Source organism: Lolium rigidum, chromosome 1 (genome assembly GCF_022539505.1).
Source record: "Lolium rigidum isolate FL_2022 chromosome 1, APGP_CSIRO_Lrig_0.1, whole genome shotgun sequence".
NCBI classification, from domain to species: Eukaryota; Viridiplantae; Streptophyta; class Magnoliopsida; order Poales; family Poaceae; genus Lolium; species Lolium rigidum.
This window is the reverse complement of record NC_061508.1, coordinates 362,520,448-362,541,911: the sequence shown is the minus strand read 5'-3', so window position 1 is coordinate 362,541,911 and position 21,464 is coordinate 362,520,448. Positions and strand designations below refer to the sequence as shown.

At 43.2% G+C, this 21,464-nt stretch overlaps 2 protein-coding genes across 2 annotated transcripts; one reads left to right on the top strand and one right to left on the bottom strand.

Moving 5' to 3' along the window:
• The first annotated feature begins 304 nt into the window (after positions 1-304).
• On the top strand, positions 305-19,203 carry LOC124666042 (pentatricopeptide repeat-containing protein At5g44230-like). Its single transcript, XM_047203392.1, has 5 exons — positions 305-428; positions 518-784; positions 871-1,040; positions 11,378-11,612; positions 17,184-19,203. Exons 1-5 carry the CDS (start codon positions 305-307, stop codon positions 19,013-19,015), a joined length of 2,628 nt encoding a protein of 875 aa, XP_047059348.1. The 3' UTR covers positions 19,016-19,203.
• On the bottom strand, positions 19,036-21,446 carry LOC124703038. Its single transcript, XM_047235250.1, has 3 exons — positions 20,865-21,446; positions 20,387-20,637; positions 19,036-20,037 (listed from the first exon to the last, which is right to left on the bottom strand). The coding sequence occupies exons 1-3, from the start codon at positions 20,881-20,883 to the stop codon at positions 19,582-19,584; spliced, it is 726 nt and encodes a 241-aa protein (XP_047091206.1). The 5' UTR covers positions 20,884-21,446; the 3' UTR covers positions 19,036-19,581.
• Between the last annotated feature and the right edge of the window lie 18 nt (positions 21,447-21,464).

Sequence of the window (21,464 nt, the reverse complement as noted above, 5' to 3'; positions counted from 1 at the left end):
ATTGAATATTTCGCGATTCAAAGCCAGAAAAATGCAATCGGCGAGTTCTTCGACTAGCTCCCCGTTAAGCGCAAGGTAAACTGATGTGTTCTCCAGTAGCCCCCAAGTGTCTAAGCGAAAACTAGTAATAGTTAGCACCTTGATACTTTTGAGTAAACCATACTGGGAAAATTTAAAGTGTCGTGGTAGCCCCCAAGCGTCATGTCGGAAATTTTTCCGGCAATGATGCTTCGTAGAGATTTACACTTAACCATGAATAATAGAAACTTAATCTTATTTTGCACCACCACAGGAACAACAAGCGATGCACTATGAGCTTCATAAGAACATCTCTCTGCAGCGCCGCGTGACCCTTGGGCAGGCGTATAAACTTAAGGACGCCAAGGATAAAATTGTTGAGCTAGAAAGACAGCTGTCGGAGGCACAAAGTACGTTTCCGACCACTTTTGAATTATTCAAAAGTTCCGACTTTGAACTGACTTTTGTTTATGCAAACAGGTGCATTTTTCCTCCCTAGCCACTGCTTCCTCCGAACTCGAGTCCCTGCGCTCCACTCACAAAGACCTGGGGTCTAAACTGAAGGAGGCGGAGAAAAAACGAGAGCTAGCGGAGAAGCAATTAGCTGAGAAGAACTCCAAATTTATTCGTAAAAATGTTGTTTTGATGGAGAAAAGGAGAATTGACAACGAATCCTTGAAAGAGCTTCAAGAAGAGGTCAAACACCTCCGGATCTACATGAAGACAGCGGAGCAAGGTTGGTACCTGCTCAACGCCAATATCATGGGTAATTTTCCGGATCTTTCCACCATAACAGTTCTCCATATCTTTGAATGATGTCTTACCCTGTGCAAACTTTTTTGACTTTTATAGATCCGCTTGGATACGATGAAGCCCAGCGCGAACTGTTTCCGCGTGATGACCTGATCCAGCTGGCCGGAGACGATTGCAAAGATCTGATCTTGGCTTGTCGCAAGATCTGCCATAATCTGGCTATCAAGGACAGTCGAATCTGCAGTGTCCACGAGCTTATTCAACGGATGGTTCTTCTACCGGAACTGGTCGTTGACCTCCAAGATTCTTCCGCCCGAGGCGATGCTCAGATGTACTTGGCCATGTGCCTAGCGCATTGTCACATCCCGAAATTTTCTAAATTTTGGAATGTCAAATAAAAATAAATTTAATGCTTGATGGTTTGAACCTGATTGAAAATTCACAAAGAATTAAAACTTTTTAAAGTTATTTACAGGTTAATCCCAAAATAGTGTTTTTAAAGACTTCTGGTTTTAAAGTATTTTAAAAATTAAACATAACTTTGCTTTCAATGTTTTCAAATCCTTAATGGATTTGTATTTGAGAAAACAAAATCCTAAAAAAAACTCTATTTTCAAAATAATGACTAAGTAGCAATATAGACCAAATGCATATGATAATTATTTTATTTTCACAAATGGATATTAAAAAGGTTTTTGCAAAAATATTGTAGTTTTCATAAACTTTAGTTTCAAAAGATTTTCTAATCAATACTCTATTTTGTTCGGAGTTTTTGAAACTTATAAAATATTTTATTTTTGAGAAAACCTTAAACCCCAAAAAGGCACTATAGCTACATAGACATGTATGTCAAATTTTGGTTTTATAAAGTTTATTTTTTTGTTTCAAATTTAGTCTCATATTAAAGTATTTTTTCATAACGAATCCAACGGTACCTCATTTGTATTTTTCCGATTTTATTTAGAGCCCCAAAACGCATTTCCAAATTTTGTGTTAAAAAAAAAACAAACAAAGGCGCGCGGCCGAAACAGGCCCAGCACGGCCAAGCTGCTGCCACGCGCGTGACGCCCGCGTGCTTCGCGCCCCGCTCGCCCCGGCCCAGCACCCCGCCCCCAGCCTACCACGCCACCACGGCCCACTCCACCCGGCCTCGCCCCAGCCAGGCCACCCCGTGCACGCACGCCGCCACCAGCTCCCGATCGCGCCTGTCCTTTTTCCTATTCTATTTAGTCCCACCTCGCCTCCTTAGATAAAATCTCTCCAGCCCCAGCCTATATAAAGACCACCTTGGGCAGCCCTCAAACACATCAGCGCCCGGCGCCTCTATGTCTCCCCACGCGCCTTTTTTTTTTTTCTCTGGCGACGCAGCTGTTTGTGACGCAAGATCCGCAACGCTATTTGGGAAATACCGCCACTCGACGCATCCCTCGCGCGGTAATAATTTTTTTAGATTGTTCTTTTATGTGTATTGTCGTACAATTTTGCAATTTTATTTCGTTAGATCTACACCTCCGTTTAGAATAGTGGTTCTTCCGTTAAGTTTGTAATTAGATCCAGATCCTTTATAACTTTCATGTAGAAAGTTTTTCCATCTGAGCAACTTGTTCGGACAACTTTTCGTACATCATCAGAACTTTAACCACTTAGGTCTAGTTTTGTAAAATTCATATCTTGAGTTCTACAAGTCGGATTTCAACAAACCCTATACCATCGGAATCAGCAAATCACGTAGATCATGTTAGAAATTTTGCGTGGCGGTTTCGCCCACTTTATTTTCGCGGTACCTCTTTGATCCGCAACTTTGGCTCCAAAATAAATCCTACAAACTTTTTTCGAGAGATTCTTTTGGCGATACGCTTGTAATGGAATTCTCTACAACTTCCGTGTAGAAAGTTCTTCCATCCGGAAAACTTCTTCTAATAACTTTTCGTGAAAAGTGTAGCCCTATAACTGGTTTCGACATAGTTCCTTTTACCCAAATGATTCTTATGATCATACCCATCTTCCAGGACCATTATAATTCCTTATCATGTTCACAGATAATGCATAGCTTACCCCTGGTTGTCTAGTTCATATTATTCAAATAACAATTGAGCTATTTGAGTAAAGTGTGATATGTCCTAGTTTAGATTTTTATCTTGCTCTAGTGGGGTGGAGATACTTTACCCCATATCACATGTGATGAACCTTTGTTATCCATTAGTCTCCACGAACCAAATCCCGATATCATTCATGTCATTCAACCCTTCCACTTAGTTCGAACTATTCAAACTTTCAAATGAGTTATTTGAGTAGTTCAATTATATCATTAGTTCATATCCAATGCTATGTGTGACCTTGTGCTACTCTGATGAGTGTTGTCACACTATGTCAATTGCATAAGCCTTGTTTTACAGTACTTCATCCAATAGCACCACCGTCCAAAATATTTGAATCACTTTGCAAATATTCAAATTCAAATATGAGAATTTGAGTATATGTCCATTAGCGATTTCTATAATCCTTCCTCAACATGATTCTTTTGTGAAGGTGAAACTTATGATCACATCCACACACCAATACCACTAGACACTTTACCTTGAATCAATATCGTGTCTATCCAAATTGTTTTTCATTCATTCCTTTGACTTAGTTTAAAATTATTCAACTTACAAATGAGTAAATTGAGTAACTCTATTGTTTATACCCAAACCTATGTGTAGTTCATACTATTTTGAGTAATTGTTGTCACACTTATTCAGTAGTATTGTTGTTGCACTATTTGTCACTTATGTGATTCAATTCACATAAGCCGTTCCAAATTCTTTTTCATGCTTTTGTAAAGCATAAATATTCTTCATTTATATCTTAGATTATCCAATTCTTTTTAATCATGTGACTTTCCGTCCAAACTCTCACTGCCATATCCTGCAAGCCAAACCTCATGCCACACCTTAGTACCATAGAGCGATTTCCGATTGTTGTCTTGTTTGATTATGATGTTGTTGTTGAATGGTGTGTTTATGTTGTGCTATATTCTATGTTATAGTTTGTACGGAAAGGCACGTATTTTGATTAAGAGAAGTGAACGCGCTTCGACTACCAAAAGGCAAGTGACATTCAAATCCTACTTATTTTATATATGCATTAGTGTTTTGAAACTAGTATGCATGGTAGGATTTTGATTTCAAAAGAAAAGTATTATGCTATGCTTAGCAAACCCTAGTAGTGTGTAGCTACTCCCTTGAACCATTGCTAGTATTCTTAGTATGCCTAGCAATAACAAAATGCCACTGCTGTTTTTGATTGTTTCGGATTGTGAGTATTGAGAATGAAAATTAACAACCTAAATGAATCACCTGGGTGGATTGGTAATTGCTTGGTGGGCGGCTACTCAGTGGCCACGGTGTGGTTGTCGTCGCCTGAGGGTACGTGGCTACTCAGGGCCACTTTGTGGTTGTCGTCGCCTGAGGGTACGTGGTTACTCAGGGCCATATCGTGGTTGTCATCGCCTGAGGGTACGCATAGGTTGAGTGGCTACTCAGGGCCACTTTGTGGTTGTCGTCGCCTGAGAGTGCACTTGTGGTTGGCCACTCAGGATTAAAGAGATTAATATGTCGTCCATGTTTTAGATAGCTTCCAGTGCAGCCTTATGGTATTATGGGCTCTGCCGGGATTAAGTAAGTTGTGAGGCCAAACTTGTTGCTAGACATGATGATGTGGCTTGCAACCAAACGGGAACGGGTCTAGCTGGTTATGGTTGAAGCCTCCTTCTGAAAGATCTTGTCTCATTCTTCTCTTGGGAAGGGTGGGTCGTAAGGTGAAAGTGCACAACCTCTCGAGAGTTAAACCTAAGATCTTAGCCGTGTCCCCGGTTATGGACAATTTGAGCTCCTAGGCAAGGAATGTACGGAAGAATCTCATCACCTTTTCTGAATGTATTTAAAATTTTGTATCAACCTTTGTAAAACTCATGGGAGATGTAACCATGTGATTATTCTAAAACCCATGGAGGATTTAACCATGGTGTGATTTCATAATATCATTCAAATATTTTCAAACTGTTTTGTTTTAAATAAAATGTAGGATAAAATTGGCTTTATGCAAATTTGCCTAAACTCCACTTGCCAAATATCATGTAGATAGTCATGCCCAAAACAGACCACTATATAAGTGTCATTTGCCAGTACATCATTGTATCGACCTCCATTCGTGGGGCTGCATATTCAAACGTGCGAGGATTTTCTCGAGGAGAAGTACGTGGTAGGATCTCGAGTCTACATTCCAACATGATTGCACTGTGGCACATGAAGATGATGAAGGCTCATTGCTGATTTACTTTCCATCGTGTTTATTCCGAGCTAGTCCATTTGACTATGCAATTTGTAAGTTTTTATTGTACCCTCCGGATCAACGATGTAGTAATTTGATACTATTGCGATGATTACTATATTTTGTAATGTGTGTGCTATCGGTGATCCCGGAATAGCACTATACACAGGTATCTTGCCTTTATTAAAAGGTAGGGTGCTACAGAATGGTATCAGAGCATAGTGTTGCCTGTAGGATCGAGACCCTAGGTTTGGATTAGAAATAGGAAGTCCCTAGGATGAAAAATTTGTCTAATCCTATTTCAAAAAAAAAGACGTTTGCTTTGTGAAACCTCTTGTATTCTCATCTACACCATTGTCAAAATTGTTTTCTTCCTTTCTTTAGATGACCCCCTTATCAAAACTATTAACAAGGACCGATGAAGACCGTGTGCCTGAAGTTGGAACTGATGCTTCATGTGATATTCTTCGACTCCGCAAGAAGTGTTTCATGGAAGACCAATGAAGAATTTGAAGAAAGACTTCGATGCAGACTGCACAACACACGAAGATACACTGAAGGACTAGAATAGAATCTTGATACATCCAAAGCAGAAATAGAGTAGACCACCATTAGCTATCTTTTAGCGAACCAACGATAAAGTAACAAAATATTGATCATACCAAATTGAGGTATGACCATGCTAGTTTGTTTGTGTTAAACCATGTTGCTTGATGCTTGTTAGATGATTGTTGTTTGCTAAATTGCTATGATCTGCGGTGTTGGGTAGGAATCTTCTTTAGAATCTTTCTATCTATTCTCATCTATATCCAACCCAGAGAATGTTTTCTCGGCAACTCGCCATGAAGACAACATTAGTAAAACCAACCTTGATGTTCCTATCAAGATGAATAGCATGGAGTGTGAGATACGCAAAACCCTAGCTAAGGATCGATAGAAGTATTTTCTAAACAATTTAATAATGGGGATTGAAACATTGATTCAATTCTCCATGATTTTTTTTTAAGTTTGTGAGGTTGACCAAGTGTTAGAATACGAGATTCAATAAATCAAATACGGAGTAATGATCTGGGTACAGGATGGATTGATCACCCTTCCTACTACTCTTATTATGCGCTTTCGTAATGTTGACTTTGCGAATCTAGAGAGACATACCTACAAGAGAGTCATCGCTGATAAGCCAAAACCCTAGGATGGATAAATATTATACCCTTATAGTAGGCAAGTGTTGCCAAGCGTAGGACTACGTTTAGTTTGAAGATCTAGCCACTAGATGAAGAGTGGTGGAAAGTTGTCAGAGATACCAACGTACAAAAGATGAAAGATGTCATGAAGTCCTCTCCTCTTGGTCTCCTTATTGACCCAAAGAGTGACCCATCGTTGTTAAAAGTAGTTCAACAACCAACCATTTGGATTAGAAGCCTTACTATGAAGAAACCTATTCGACACACCTTGGAGAGAAATGTTGTTTACTATGTGTGAATAAACAACTACCTATTTGATTTTAACTCAGAAGCCCTAAGCCAAAGACGTTTTCCAAATATGACCTATTGTCAAGTCATATCCTCGGATGTGCCAAGTCATATCCAAGATGAGCTTAGCCTAAACCCAAGACCTAAGACCACCTAACAAAAGTCTCTTTTAAGGGTGGTAGAAGCCGTATCCTTGGATTATGATTTTGACGCCAGATGCTGCATGAGATGGTATTTGGAGAAGGAATCACAAGGAGTTTCCCCTGAGTATAGTCCTGTAAAAGATAAATACCCATGGGATGAGTACTCTCATAAGAATGGATACCATTGATGGATATAACCGTATATGGTTTAGTGCAACGTTTTCAAAGCCCAAGGTTAACATTCGAAATCTCCTCGGAGATGTTTGAAAAGGAAGCAATAGTGAGCATGAACCTATTAGAAGACCTGGACCCAAAACCTTTTCTTTCTAGCCTTTCTCAAATCTCGAGGACGAGATTTCTTTTAAGGGTGGTAGTCTGTCACATCCCGAAATTTTCTAAATTTTGGAATGTCAAATAAAAATAAATTTAATGCTTGATGGTTTGAACCTGATTGAAAATTCACAAAGAATTAAAACTTTTTAAAGTTATTTACAGGTTAATCCCAAAATAGTGTTTTTAAAGACTTCTGGTTTTAAAGTATTTTAAAAATTAAACATAACTTTGCTTTCAATGTTTTCAAATCCTTAATGGATTTGTATTTGAGAAAACAAAATCCTAAAAAAAACTCTATTTTCAAAATAATGACTAAGTAGCAATATAGACCAAATGCATATGATAATTATTTTATTTTCACAAATGGATATTAAAAAGGTTTTTGCAAAAATATTGTAGTTTTCATAAACTTTAGTTTCAAAAGATTTTCTAATCAATACTCTATTTTGTTCGGAGTTTTTGAAACTTATAAAATATTTTATTTTTGAGAAAACCTTAAACCCCAAAAAGGCACTATAGCTACATAGACATGTATGTCAAATTTTGGTTTTATAAAGTTTATTTTTTTGTTTCAAATTTAGTCTCATATTAAAGTATTTTTTCATAACGAATCCAACGGTACCTCATTTGTATTTTTCCGATTTTATTTAGAGCCCCAAAACGCATTTCCAAATTTTGTGTTAAAAAAAAAACAAACAAAGGCGCGCGGCCGAAACAGGCCCAGCACGGCCAAGCTGCTGCCACGCGCGTGACGCCCGCGTGCTTCGCGCCCCGCTCGCCCCGGCCCAGCACCCCGCCCCCAGCCTACCACGCCACCACGGCCCACTCCACCCGGCCTCGCCCCAGCCAGGCCACCCCGTGCACGCACGCCGCCACCAGCTCCCGATCGCGCCTGTCCTTTTTCCTATTCTATTTAGTCCCACCTCGCCTCCTTAGATAAAATCTCTCCAGCCCCAGCCTATATAAAGACCACCTTGGGCAGCCAACACATCAGCGCCCGGCGCCTCTATGTCTCCCCACGCGCCTTTTTTTTTTTCTCTGGCGACGCAGCTGTTTGTGACGCAAGATCCGCAATGCTATTTGGGAAATACCGCCACTCGACGCATCCCTCGCGCGGTAATAATTTTTTTAGATTGTTCTTTTATGTGTATTGTCGTACAATTTCGCAATTTTATTTCGTTAGATCTACACCTCCGTTTAGAATAGTGGTTCTTCCGTTAAGTTTGTAATTAGATCCAGATCCTTTATAACTTTCATGTAGAAAGTTTTTCCATCTGAGCAACTTGTTCGGACAACTTTTCGTACATCATCAGAACTTTAACCACTTAGGTCTAGTTTTGTAAAATTCATATCTTGAGTTCTACAAGTCGGATTTCAACAAACCCTATACCATCGGAATCAGCAAATCATGTAGATCATGTTAGAAATTTTGCGTGGCGGTTTCGCCCACTTTATTTTTGCGGTACCTCTTTGATCCGTAACTTTGGCTCCAAAATAAATCCTACAAACTTTTTTCGAGAGATTCTTTTGGCGATACGCTTGTAATGGAATTCTCTACAACTTCCGTGTAGAAAGTTCTTCCATCCGGAAAACTTCTTCTAATAACTTTTCGTGAAAAGTGTAGCCCTATAACTGGTTTCGACATAGTTCCTTTTACCCAAATGATTCTTATGATCATACCCATCTTCCAGGACCATTATAATTCCTTATCATGTTCACAGATAATGCATAGCTTACCCCTGGTTGTCTAGTTCATATTATTCAAATAACAATTGAGCTATTTGAGTAAAGTGTGATATGTCCTAGTTTAGATTTTTATCTTGCTCTAGTGGGGTGGAGATACTTTACCCCATATCACATGTGATGAACCTTTGTTATCCATTAGTCTCCACGAACCAAATCCCGATATCATTCATGTCATTCAACCCTTCCACTTAGTTCGAACTATTCAAACTTTCAAATGAGTTATTTGAGTAGTTCAATTATATCATTAGTTCATATCCAATGCTATGTGTGACCTTGTGCTACTCTGATGAGTGTTGTCACACTATGTCAATTGCATAAACCTTGTTTTACAGTACTTCATCCAATAGCACCACCGTCCAAAATATTTGAATCACTTTGCAAATATTCAAATTCAAATATGAGAATTTGAGTATATGTCCATTAGCGATTTCTATAATCCTTCCTCAACATGATTCTTTTGTGAAGGTGAAACTTATGATCACATCCACACACCAATACCACTAGACACTTTACCTTGAATCAATATCGTGTCTATCCAAATTGTTTTTCATTCATTCCTTTGACTTAGTTTAAAATTATTCAACTTACAAATGAGTAAATTGAGTAACTCTATTGTTTATACCCAAACCTATGTGTAGTTCATACTATTTTGAGTAATTGTTGTCACACTTATTCGAGTAGTATTGTTGTTGCACTATTTGTCACTTATGTGATTCAATTCACATAAGCCGTTCCAAATTCTTTTTCATGCTTTTGTAAAGCATAAATATTCTTCATTTATATCTTAGATTATCCAATTCTTTTTAATCATGTGACTTTCCGTCCAAACTCTCACTGCCATATCCTGCAAGCCAAACCTCATGCCACACCTTAGTACCATAGAGCGATTTCCGATTGTTGTCTTGTTTGATTATGATGTTGTTGTTGAATGGTGTGTTTATGTTGTGCTATATTCTATGTTATAGTTTGTACGGAAAGGCACGTATTTTGATTAAGAGAAGTGAACGCGCTTCGACTACCAAAAAGGCAAGTGACATTCAAATCCTACTTATTTTATATATGCATTAGTGTTTTGAAACTAGTATGCATGGTAGGATTTTGATTTCAAAAGAAAAGTATTATGCTATGCTTAGCAAACCCTAGTAGTGTGTAGCTACTCCCTTGAACCATTGCTAGTATTCTTAGTATGCCTAGCAATAACAAAATGCCACTGCTGTTTTTGATTGTTTCGGATTGTGAGTATTGAGAATGAAAATTAACAACCTAAATGAATCACCTGGGTGGATTGGTAATTGCTTGGTGGGCGGCTACTCAGGGCCACGGTGTGGTTGTCGTCGCCTGAGGGTACGTGGCTACTCAGGGCCACTTTGTGGTTGTCGTCGCCTGAGGGTACGTGGTTACTCAGGGCCATATCGTGGTTGTCATCGCCTGAGGGTACGCATAGGTTGAGTGGCTACTCAGGGCCACTTTGTGGTTGTCGTCGCTCGAGAGTGCACTTGTGGTTGGCCACTCGGGATTAAAGAGATTAATATGTCGTCCATGTTTTAGATAGCTTCCAGTGCAGCCTTATGGTATTATGGGCTCTGCCGGGATTAAGTAAGTTGTGAGGCCAAACTTGTTGCTAGACATGATGATGTGGCTTGCAACCAAACGGGAACGGGTCTAGCTGGTTATGGTTGAAGCCTCCTTCTGAAAGATCTTGTCTCTTTCTTCTCTTGGGAAGGGTGGGTCGTAAGGTGAAAGTGCACAACCTCTCGAGAGTTAAACCTAAGATCTTAGCCGTGTCCCCGGTTATGGACAATTTGAGCTCCTAGGCAAGGAATGTACGGAAGAATCTCATCACCTTTTCTGAATGTATTTAAAATTTTGTATCAACCTTTGTAAAACTCATGGGAGATGTAACCATGTGATTATTCTAAAACCCATGGAGGATTTAACCATGGTGTGATTTCATAATATCATTCAAATATTTTCAAACTGTTTTGTTTTAAATAAAATGTAGGATAAAATTGGCTTTATGCAAATTTGCCTAAACTCCACTTGCCAAATATCATGTAGATAGTCATGCCCAAAACAGCCACTATATAAGTGTCATTTGCCAGTACATCATTGTACTGACCTCCATTCGTGGGGCTGCATATTCAAACGTGCGGGATTTTCTCGAGGAGAAGTACGTGGTAGGATCTCGAGTCTACATTCCAACATGACTGCCTGTGGCACATGAAGATGATGAAGGCTCATTGCTGATTTACTTTCCGCTGTGTTTATTCTGAGCTAGTCCATTTGACTATGCAATTTGTAAGTTTTTATTGTACCCTCTGGATCAACGATGTAGTAATTTGATACTATTGCAGTGATTACTATATTTTGTAATGTGTGTGCTATCAGTGATCCCGGGAATAGCACTATACACAGGTATCTTGCCTTTATTAAAAGGTAGGGTGCTACACGCATGCTCCCACTCTTGACATCAACTTGGCCACTACTAGAATTCCTCCGAATGCGGATGCGAATGCTCTTCTGGATGCCTGCAGTGGCTATGATACCCGGGTCGCTCGGCGCATTCGTCATGACGAATTCTACGATAAAGTCGTGCTTCAGGAAGACGAGCCTCTCGAGGCGGAGATGGAGAAGCAGCGCGAAGCGGCAGCCAGGCTAACAAGATCTGAGGAGTTCACCTGGACTAGCTCCAAAGAGGCTGAAAAGAACAAGTCCAAGGGCAACGAAACAGACGCTTCTCCTCCGACCAAGCATACTAAAGATAGTGATGATGAAGTGGTTCCTTCTCCGTCTAAGGAAGCGGAGGAAGATAGACCACAAGCTGATGATGAAGCTCGTTCGTCTCCGGTGAAGGAGAAGTAAAAAAACTTGTTCATGCGGAAAAAACAAGGCATCATTTTGGCCCCATCGAGGGTTTGTAATATAACTTAAGTATTCTTAAGTAGCTAGGATGAAACAAATGCGTGGGCGGGAAAAACTTATCCTGCTATCCTTTATCATTATATGCATGTTTCGTTTGTTTAAAAGCAAGTGCTAGTTTCCAAGTTTTCCGGCTTGCTTATTTGACCTTCCACGAACCGGAAGACCTTTAGCCCGAAAAAACTCGCCGACGGCGACGAAGCCCAATGGCGGTCCATCAATAACCGCGGAAACAAGCCCCCAGCCGAGGTTCCGGAAATCGCTGCCAGGAATCCATAAGTTCGCAACAAAAAACTCTTCCACCAGAAAACTTAAGCTTACATCCTAAAGGACGATTTTGAAAATCACAACTTTTATACACGCCTAGGCGGAAACATCCAGCTCTGCGGTTTTAATCGGAAAACATACACGATCCAAAAATGAACAACTAAAGGAGGTAAAAGACTCAAAGAGTGAATCATATGCTTTATTTCATTGATCATGTATAACTATTACAAAGTATGTAATGCGAAAATTGCTAAGTGTGGAAAGGACGTAGCTGTGCTATATTCCAAGGCGATCCGTTTCACCGTATATGTCATCCGGATCCTCTCGTTTGCATTTTCGGTGCTAATTGGCGGGTCTATCTTTTAACTCTCGGAAATCAATGAGATAGTAAGATCCGTTATGTAGCACTTTGCTGATGACGAAGGGTCCTTCCCATGGAGATTGCAACTTATGCTCTTTCACCTGTCGAAGGCGGAGGACCAAGTCACCTTCCTTAAACGAGCGGTTCCGAACCCGACGACTGTGATAGCGTCGGAGTTTCTACTGGTAAATGGTGGAGCGTTGGTCAACTAAATTCCGAGCTTCTTCGATCAGGTCCACAGATAGCTGTCTAGCCTCATCAGCGGTATCTTCATTGTAGGCAGAAACTCGCGGGAAATCGTGGATGATGTCGGAGGGAAGCACAGCTTCAGATCCATATACTAGGAAGAAGGGGTAAATCCAGTTGATCAGTTAGGGGTAGTTCGTAAACTCCACAGAACAGAATCTAACTCCTCAGTCTAGGCTCCGGCTGCGCGGCGCAGCGGTTTTTCAAGGCGATGTTTGACTCAGGCTAGTATGAGGCCATTGGCGCGCTCGACCTGCCCATTGGACTGTGGATGCACCGCAGATGCCAAGTCAAGCCGGATCCCTACGTCATTGCAATAATCCTTCAGTCTCCTTGAGCGAAGTTCGTGCCATTGTTTGTGATTATGCTGTGTGGGACGCCGTATCTCACTACGAGGCTGCAGACGAATTTTAGTGTCGTAGCACCATCGACTTTTCTCACTGGCTTTGCCTCGATCCACTTACTGAACTTGTCAATAGCGACCAAGAGGTACTCAAAACCGCCAGGAGATGATTTCTTCAGTTTTACAACCATGTCAAGCCCCCAGACCGCGAACGGCCAAGTGATAGGGATGGTCTTCAGCTCCTGAGCCGGAGCATTTGGTTGAGTAGCATAGTACTGACAACCTCTGCAGGTTTTCACTATTTTCTCAGCATCTTCTTTAGCTGTGAGCCAGTAAAATCCTTGCCGGAAAGCTTTTGTAACGAGGGACCTGGGAGCGGCGTGATGCCCGCAATCCCCTGCATGGATCTCTCTGAGGATTTCGATGCCATGTTGGTTTGAGACGCATTTCAGAAATACCCCGTTTGCGCTTTGCTTGTAGAGCTGTCCATCAACTATTGTGTAGGATCTTGCTCGTGCGAGGACTTCGTCCTCCGACAACTTATTGCGGTCAATGAGGTAGTCCAGGAAAGGCTTGGTCCAAGCCGAAGTGATTACCATCACCTCCTTAGCCGGAGACACTGCCACATCTGGATTTTCAGGGTTAGCGCCCTTCACCGAGGGTATCCGTAGGTGCTCAAGAAAGATTCCGGGCGGAATGGGTTTCCGACCGGATCCGAGCTTGGACAACATATCCGCCGCTGTGTTATCATCTCTCCTGACGTACTTGACTTCATATCCGAGGAAGCACTTGGCGATCTCATAAACTTCGTCTCTGTAAGCCGCCATGATGGAGTTTCTGGCGTTCCAGGTTCCGGCTACTTGTTGTGCCACCAAGTCGGAATCGCCACAGCATATGATGTGCTTGATCCCAATTTCCTTAGCGATGCGCTGACCATGTAGTAGAGCCTCGTATTTCGCCATGTTGTTTGTAGCTTCGAAGTGAATCTGCAGAACGTACTGCAGTTCTTCTCCGGTTGGGGACTTCAAGGTAACTCCAGCCCCCGAGCCTTGATGTTGCTTGGATCCGTCGAAGTGCATGACCCAAGTTTCAGGTTCCGGCTCAGGTTCGCCATCCGGAGCCTCGGTCCAATCAGTGACGAAATCCGCCAAAATTTGGGACTTGATCGAGGTTCTGGCTTTGTAGTTGATGTCGAAGGCGGATAGTTCTATGCCCCACTTTGCTATGCGTCCTGTTGCGTCAGCGTTGTTAAGAATGGTTGACAATGGAGCTTTGCTCACAACTGTCATGGGATGCTCCTGGAAGTAGTGTCTCAGCTTCCGGCTACCTAGGAACACACCGTAAGCTAGCTTCTAAAAGTGAGGGTATCGCTGTTTGGATTCCGTCCGCACCTCGCTAATGTAATAGACTGTCCTGTGGACTCCGTATTCATGACCTTCTTCCTTTCGCTCCACCACGATAACGAGACTGATGACCTTGTTGGAAGCTGCCAGGCATAGGAGCATGGGTTCTGACTCTTCTGGAGCTGCTAAAATAGGTGGGGAGGTGAGTATGTCCTTCAACCCCTGATCGAAGTGCTGCATCTGCTGCGTCGTCCCAAACAAATTTTTCTGTTTTCTTCAGCAACTTGTATAGAGGTAGTGCCTTCTCGCCAAGACGGCTAACAAACCTACTAATTGCTGCAACGCAACCAATTAGTCGTCGCACATCTTTGAGACAAGTTGGCCTTTTGATGCACAGGATTGCCTTGATTTTCTCCGGGTTTACTTCGATTCCTCTGTGAGACACGATGAAGCCAAGGAGTTTTCCGGCTGGTACGCCAAAGATGCACTTCAGCGGATTTAACATCATCTTGTACCGTCGGAGATTTTTGAAGGTTTCTGTGAGGTCGCTGATCAGATCGGATCCTTTATGGGTCATGACCGCGATGTCGTCGACGTATGCGTGTATGTTCCGACCAATCTGGTCTTTCAAGCATCGCTGCATCATACGTTGGTAGGTGGCACCTGCATTTTTCAAACCAAAAGGCATTGTGACATAGCAGTAAGTGCCAAAGGGTGTGATGAACGAGGTCGCCTTTTGGTCGGACTTCTTCATCCGGATCTGGTGATACCCGGAATATGCGTCAAGAAAACACAGAAGTTCCGCCCCTGCCGTCGAATCAATGATTTGGTCGATGCGTGGCAAGGGGAACGGATCCTTCAGACAATGCTTATTGGAGTAGATCAACTTTGCAACTCCCAGAAACCAGCTAAGACAACATCCATCACCTACATACACTATCACCAGCAACCAAAGCACAACTAGTAGCTAAACTTCTTGAAACAAGCATCAAATCACAACATGGACCGAGGCTTCTTCCTCTGGATGCTCCTTCAGGTAAGCCAGAGAAGCCCCCCACCATGCTCGATCTTGGAGGTAGGAGTCCAGGAGGAAATCCACTCGAAGCTGGTGCACTTTAGCTTGATGTCAGTTCGAGGGATGCCTTGATTAGTTTCATCGGGATTTCCACAAACGAATCCACCTCTTTCCAGGTCTGATCCTTGAAAGGAACTTTCAAGTTCCTCAGGTATGGCAATATTACTTTGCACACCTGCTTCAAATCCACTTAAGTCAGTCTATTAAACACTATGCTATTCCTAGAACAAGGTTACACATCAAGATGGAACATGGAGAATGTCGGGTCCAACTAGTCGCTAAAACAAAACATGAAGCCTTGCCCTAATCCAAGAGGTGCGAGACCTTGATGAGGCGTGAGAGCACATGCCGATTCTATGTTTCCTTGATTGGAGAAATCTAGAATATCATATGCACAACCTTGTTGGCTTGGGTGAACCTTTTAGGAAGTAGGAGATCAAAGATAATCTCTTTTTTAGCCCTCTCTAGAGAAGTGAGGTGGAAAAAAAAAAGGCAGTGCTAGTGTTTGTGAACAAGTGTGGCAAACCGTGCCTAGTGGGAAGGCACGCTATTTGCCTAACCGTGGGGAGGACAAATATATCTAGGTTATGGGAAGGCACGCTATTTGCTGTAGTGAAAGCGGTAGAGCACATACATTTATATCTTGGAAAATGGGTTTTGTTTTTCTTCGGGAATGAAGATATCTTTAAGGAAGACAAATATATCTAGGTTATGGGGAGTTGTGATGCTAGATTTTAGTACAATCTTGTCTGGGTTGTGAGTAAAATCGACTCTATCAACTTTTAACCATGAATATTTTTGAAGCTTGCTTGGATGGTTGCTAAAATTCAAGGTTTAAAATAGCGTGCTAAATGAAATAGCGTTGGTCTCCTTCAAACGCTATGGACGCTATATCGTGCTAATTGCATGCTATATTTCAAATAAAGTTTTGAAAAAAATATCAAATGTAGTCTAAAAATAAAGGATTTCGCTAAAAAGTTTGGATATTTTGTTCAAAAAATTACTGAATCATACATACATAGCCACATACAACAAATAGATCTCGATTTTTAGAAGGCTAACATCAGTATTCCATAAGACAACAACATAGTATAAATTATTTATTAAGAATCATAAGCATTAGCGATATTAAGTTCTAATCTAGAAGAGGAACCAACATATTGCAGTCCATCATCACGAAAAAGAGAAAGTAACTTTGCTTGAAAAAATAGCGCGCTAACGCTATGAAGTTTTAGCACGATATATCATGTTATTTCACAAATAGCGTCATAGCGAGTGAAATTACTAAAATTTAGCGTAGACCCTCCAAATATGCTATTGCGTGGTATTAACGGAGAAATAGCGCGCTATTTTAACCTTGGCTTCTTCTCCACTTTTCATAGGGGAATGGTAGTTGCTTTACCCCACATTCGCCCAAAAAAATAAGCAAACAAAACCATATTGGATTGGACTCGAAACGAAACACACCAAGAGAAAGAGGCCCAGGACCGAACCAAGCCAACCCAATTCGTATGTGACCAGCCCAATGAAACAGACAAATTTACTAGGCCCTAATAGCCCACTTTCCCAGAGAAACAAAAATAGTTTTCGCCTCGCGCCGCCGCGCCGGCGCCCGCGGAACAAGCGGCTCACCGCAAGCGCAGCAGCAGCTCCACCCCGCCGCCGTCGGCCGTCCTAGAACACCGCTCGCATCACCGCCGCGCTGCACGGCTATGCCGGCATGGTGCACCTCGTCCGGCCGCGTCCCCCACCCGCACTGCTCCTCCACGCGCCGCCGCCGCCACTCGCCAGCACGCTGCCGCTGCCGCTGCCGCTCCTCCCACCGCCCGCGCTCGCCTCGCTCCTTCTCTCAGCCATCGACTCCTCCGCGTCCCTCCGGCGCCTCCGCAGCCTCCACGCGCTCCTCGTCCGCCTCCCGCTGCAGCCCCGCTCCCAGCCCTACCTCCTCTCCCGCCTCCTCCGCCGCCTCGCCGCGCTCCCGCCCCCTCCCGCCCCGCTCCCCTACGCGCTCTCCGTCTTCTCCGCGCACTCGCCGCCGGACCCCTTCCTCGCCGCCGCGCTCCTCCGCTTCGCGCTCCTCACGCAGCCGCCGCTGACCCCCTTCCGCGTCTTCTCCCGCCTCCTCGGCATCACCCACGGCGGCCACCTCCCCTTCCTCCCGTTCGCCTTCTCCCCGCTCGCCAAGTCCGCCGCGGCCGCCCGCTCCCTCCCCGCCGCCGAGGCCGCGCACGCGGTCTCGATCCTCGTCGGCGGGTTCGACAAGCACCGGTATGTCGAGAACTCCCTGATCGGCGCCTACGTCGCCTGTGGCGACGTAACCGCTGCACGTAAGGTGTTCGATGAAATGGTGGTGAAGGATGCCATCTCCTGGACAAGCATCGTGGTGGCGTATTCCAGGAGCGGGGACATGGGTTCCGCGGAGGAGGTGTTCGCGCAGTGCCCGGAGAAGGACTTGGTGGCATGGACAGCGATGGTGACCGGGTACGCTCAAAACTCCATGCCGATGAAGGCGTTGGAAGTGTTTGAGCGGATGGCCGCGCTCGGCGTGGGCATTGACGAGGTCTCCTTGACGGGTGCGATCTCGGCTTGCGCTCAGCTTGGTGCGGTGAGGCGTGCCGCTTGGGTTAAGGAGATCGCGGAGAGGGGTGGTTTTGGGAGCAACGTGGTTGTCGGGTCGGGGTTGGTGGATATGTTTGCAAAGTGCGGGCTTATCGATGAAGCACGCAGTGTTTTTTACGGGATGCAGGAGAAGAATGTGTACACGTATAGCTCAATGATTGTTGGCCTAGCTGCTCATGGGAGGGCAATGGAGGCGATTGCTTTGTTCAAGGACATGGTTAGGAGGGCTGATGTGGTGCCCAACCATGTGACCTTCATAGGGCTGTTGACAGCTTGCAGCCATGCAGGGATGGTTAGAGATGGGCGCTACTACTTTGCGCAGATGAAGGACAAATATGGGATATTGCCAACTCCAGATCACTATACTTGTATGGTCGATTTGCTTGGCCGTGCTGGATTGGTGGATGAAGCTTTTGGTCTTGTGAGGTCAATGTCCGTGGAGCCTCACGGTGGTGTGTGGGGAGCGCTGCTTGGGGCTTGTCGGATCCATGGGAATACTGAAGTTGCCAAGGTTGCGGCTGAGCATCTTTTTAAGCTTGAGCCAGAGGGTATAGGGAACTACGTGCTGTTATCGAATACACTTGCATCGGCAGGAAAATGGGATGAAGTCTCCAAGGTTCGGAAGCTAATGAGAAGCCGGAGGCTGAAAAAGGATCCTGCTGTGAGCTGGTTTGAAGGTAGAGACGGTCTGGTCCATCAATTCTTTGCTGGTGATAACTCACATCCGAGGACCAATGAAATAAAGAAGGCATTAATAGAGCTAGTAGCAAAACTGAAGCAAGCTGGTTATGTGCCAATCCTGAGTTCTATTGTTTATGATGTGAGCAATGGAGAGAAAGAGCGGATTTTAATGGGGCACAGTGAGAAACTTGCTCTCTTGTTTGGATTGCTGACTCTTGGATCTAGATGCACAATTCGAATAGTAAAAAATCTAAGGATCTGTGAGGACTGTCATTTGTTTATGCGACTAGTTTCAAGAGTTGAGCATGTTGACATTATAGTCAGAGACAATATGAGATTCCATCATTTCAAAGATGGAGAATGCTCATGTGGTGGATTCTGGTGAAAGCAGATAAACAAATAACATGGCAGAATAGGAACTTTGGTGTTTGATTGCAAAAGGTCCCACAATCATTCTGAACTTCTGTACGTGAACTTACATGGGTGATGCAGATAAACAAGAATGCAAATAACAAAGCACTGCGCATGGTAGGTTAGCCAAAACTCCTTTCAGGGCATTGGTAAATATACGTATTGCAGGAGGATGGAAGTCTAGTAATTTCCTACTCGTTCTTGTCTCTTTCAGTCTGAGTAATAGTGGGAAGAAAAATAAGAAATGAATTGCTGCCAATGTTTGCTATCTTCACACTAGATTGGCGTGCTCCTAGCAAGTTCTTGTGCTTGATAACCTGAGAAGTGAGAAGCTTTATACTTTTGCATACAGGTTACTTGTGACCAGTGACCGAGGCATAGTTTGGATCAAAATTTCAGGGCAGCATGTCAGGGAGATATGATTTCTTGTGAGATAGCTTGGAAGTGTTGTGGTCCATTGTTAGGATACTCTGTCTTCCTAGGTGTTGATCCCATTGCTTCTTGTTCCATGTATAACTAACTGATCTAAGATGCCAGTTGTCATCGATGATGACCAGAAGGTTTTCTTTCCCTGTTATCTGAGAAGAGCCAGTGTGGTGCTTTTGTTTCATGTGAACTGGGCGCAATGGTTAGCTTGAGGTCAAGATCACTTTCCATAGAAACGCTCCAACTTTCATCTTGAACTGATTTACTGCTTTCTGGTCTTCCTTCTTGGCTTCTCGAGGTTTCTTCGTTGAAGAGGTTTAAGCATGACACGGGCTTGCATTCTTGAAGAAAAAAATGTTCAGGTACTTGTCTAGGAGCAGAGTATTGTGCACCAGCAAGACGAGCAGATTGGCTGGTCTCTGATGTACAGGGACTATTCTTCAGGTTTGACCTGTGGCCCTGCATCATTTCTCTAGTTTCTTCTGTTCTGGATTGGAAACTGTGCTTCTCACCACCTAATTCAGCCATCAGTGATCTCTGTACACTATATAGCCGATGCAGTTCGTGCACCTGATGCAAGAGAACATGAATGTAAAATTATGATGTGCAGAATGACAAGACAATCACAGAGCAGCATAAAAATTGCTCAGCAACTTCTCAGATGAATGCCTAATGTCGATGCAGGTTAACAGTACTATGCACTGCATTATATCGTATAGCTGGAACACACCTGTTAATAATATTCTTATTGATGACTGCAAGCACATCTTTCGAATTCAAGAGTCTCAAATTTTAATCTGGTATTTTAACTTTGATTTCCTTACTGTCACAATTCCTTTTTTTGTAATGCTGTATAGATGTCTTGTAAATCTGGTGCTTTATGAGATAAATGATGAATAGAAAAATTACTCCTTGTTACCTGTTGTCTGAAGACCTCATCATGTTCCATGATTGTTCTCCGAAGTGATTCCTTGCTATATTGTTCGGAATACTTGTCCATTGGATCTATCAAGGTGTCGTTCAAAAGCCTTCGCCCACTAGCTTTCAGCAGTATTTTAGCTAGCTTCTGAACAGAACCTTCACTTTCTAGCTCTCTAATGATGGTTACGCCCTCTTTCTCCAACAAGGCAAAGAGGATTCTACTAGTACCAAATAAATCAGTTTCCATTCCTGAAACAATCAGAGTCAAAGGTCAGGCCCATCGCCGATATTGTTTGCATGGGTGAGTTAATTATTACATGAAATTTGAACTAAAATAAACTTGATTCTACTATTTGCATGGTAATTATGATATGCCTGACTGCAGAGTAAGAGAGGAAGAGAGCGATGCTGGATGCTGGGCCAATAGAGGATTGCGAGAAGCAAACACGGAGCAATTCACATGAAGATTCACTCACCTGAAAATTGGCGTCTCATGCTGCAGCAGCTGCTTATCTCGCATCTTCACTCTCCTCTGGTTATTGCTCATGAACAGTCGGAATCTCCATATATCAGCAAGGGCACTGAACGGGATGCGGCTTGCGTATATCTCTCCTCAGCACCCATTACTCATTTCAGAGCAGTGGATAGGGCCCGAACTATCGGAGAATTCTGGGGAAGACAGTCTTGGAGTCTGGATGTAGCAGCAAGGCTCTCTCTCATGCTCATGAAGTGAACTGCATCCTTTTGTAGGAAGAACAATAGCTAGGCCAACCAAAAGGAAAGGCAGTAATGCAAAGGGTTGACAGGCTGTGTGTGATGGCTAAGCAGGATGCAAGGGCAGCAACAAGGGAAAAGTTCAGGATTTGAGATCGTTGGCAGGAGGCACAAGTATTTGTTTAACAGGCTCAAGGAAGGATCAGGGAAGTGCAACAACCAATTGGAAGGCCAAATCTCGCTGGTTTAATGAAACAACAAGGCCAACCTATAAGCATGTGGAGCAGATATTTCACGCAGGCCTTGCCGGGACTAAGGATATCAAGGATTTGAACTTTGCAGCCCCCCACTCCACCCCACTC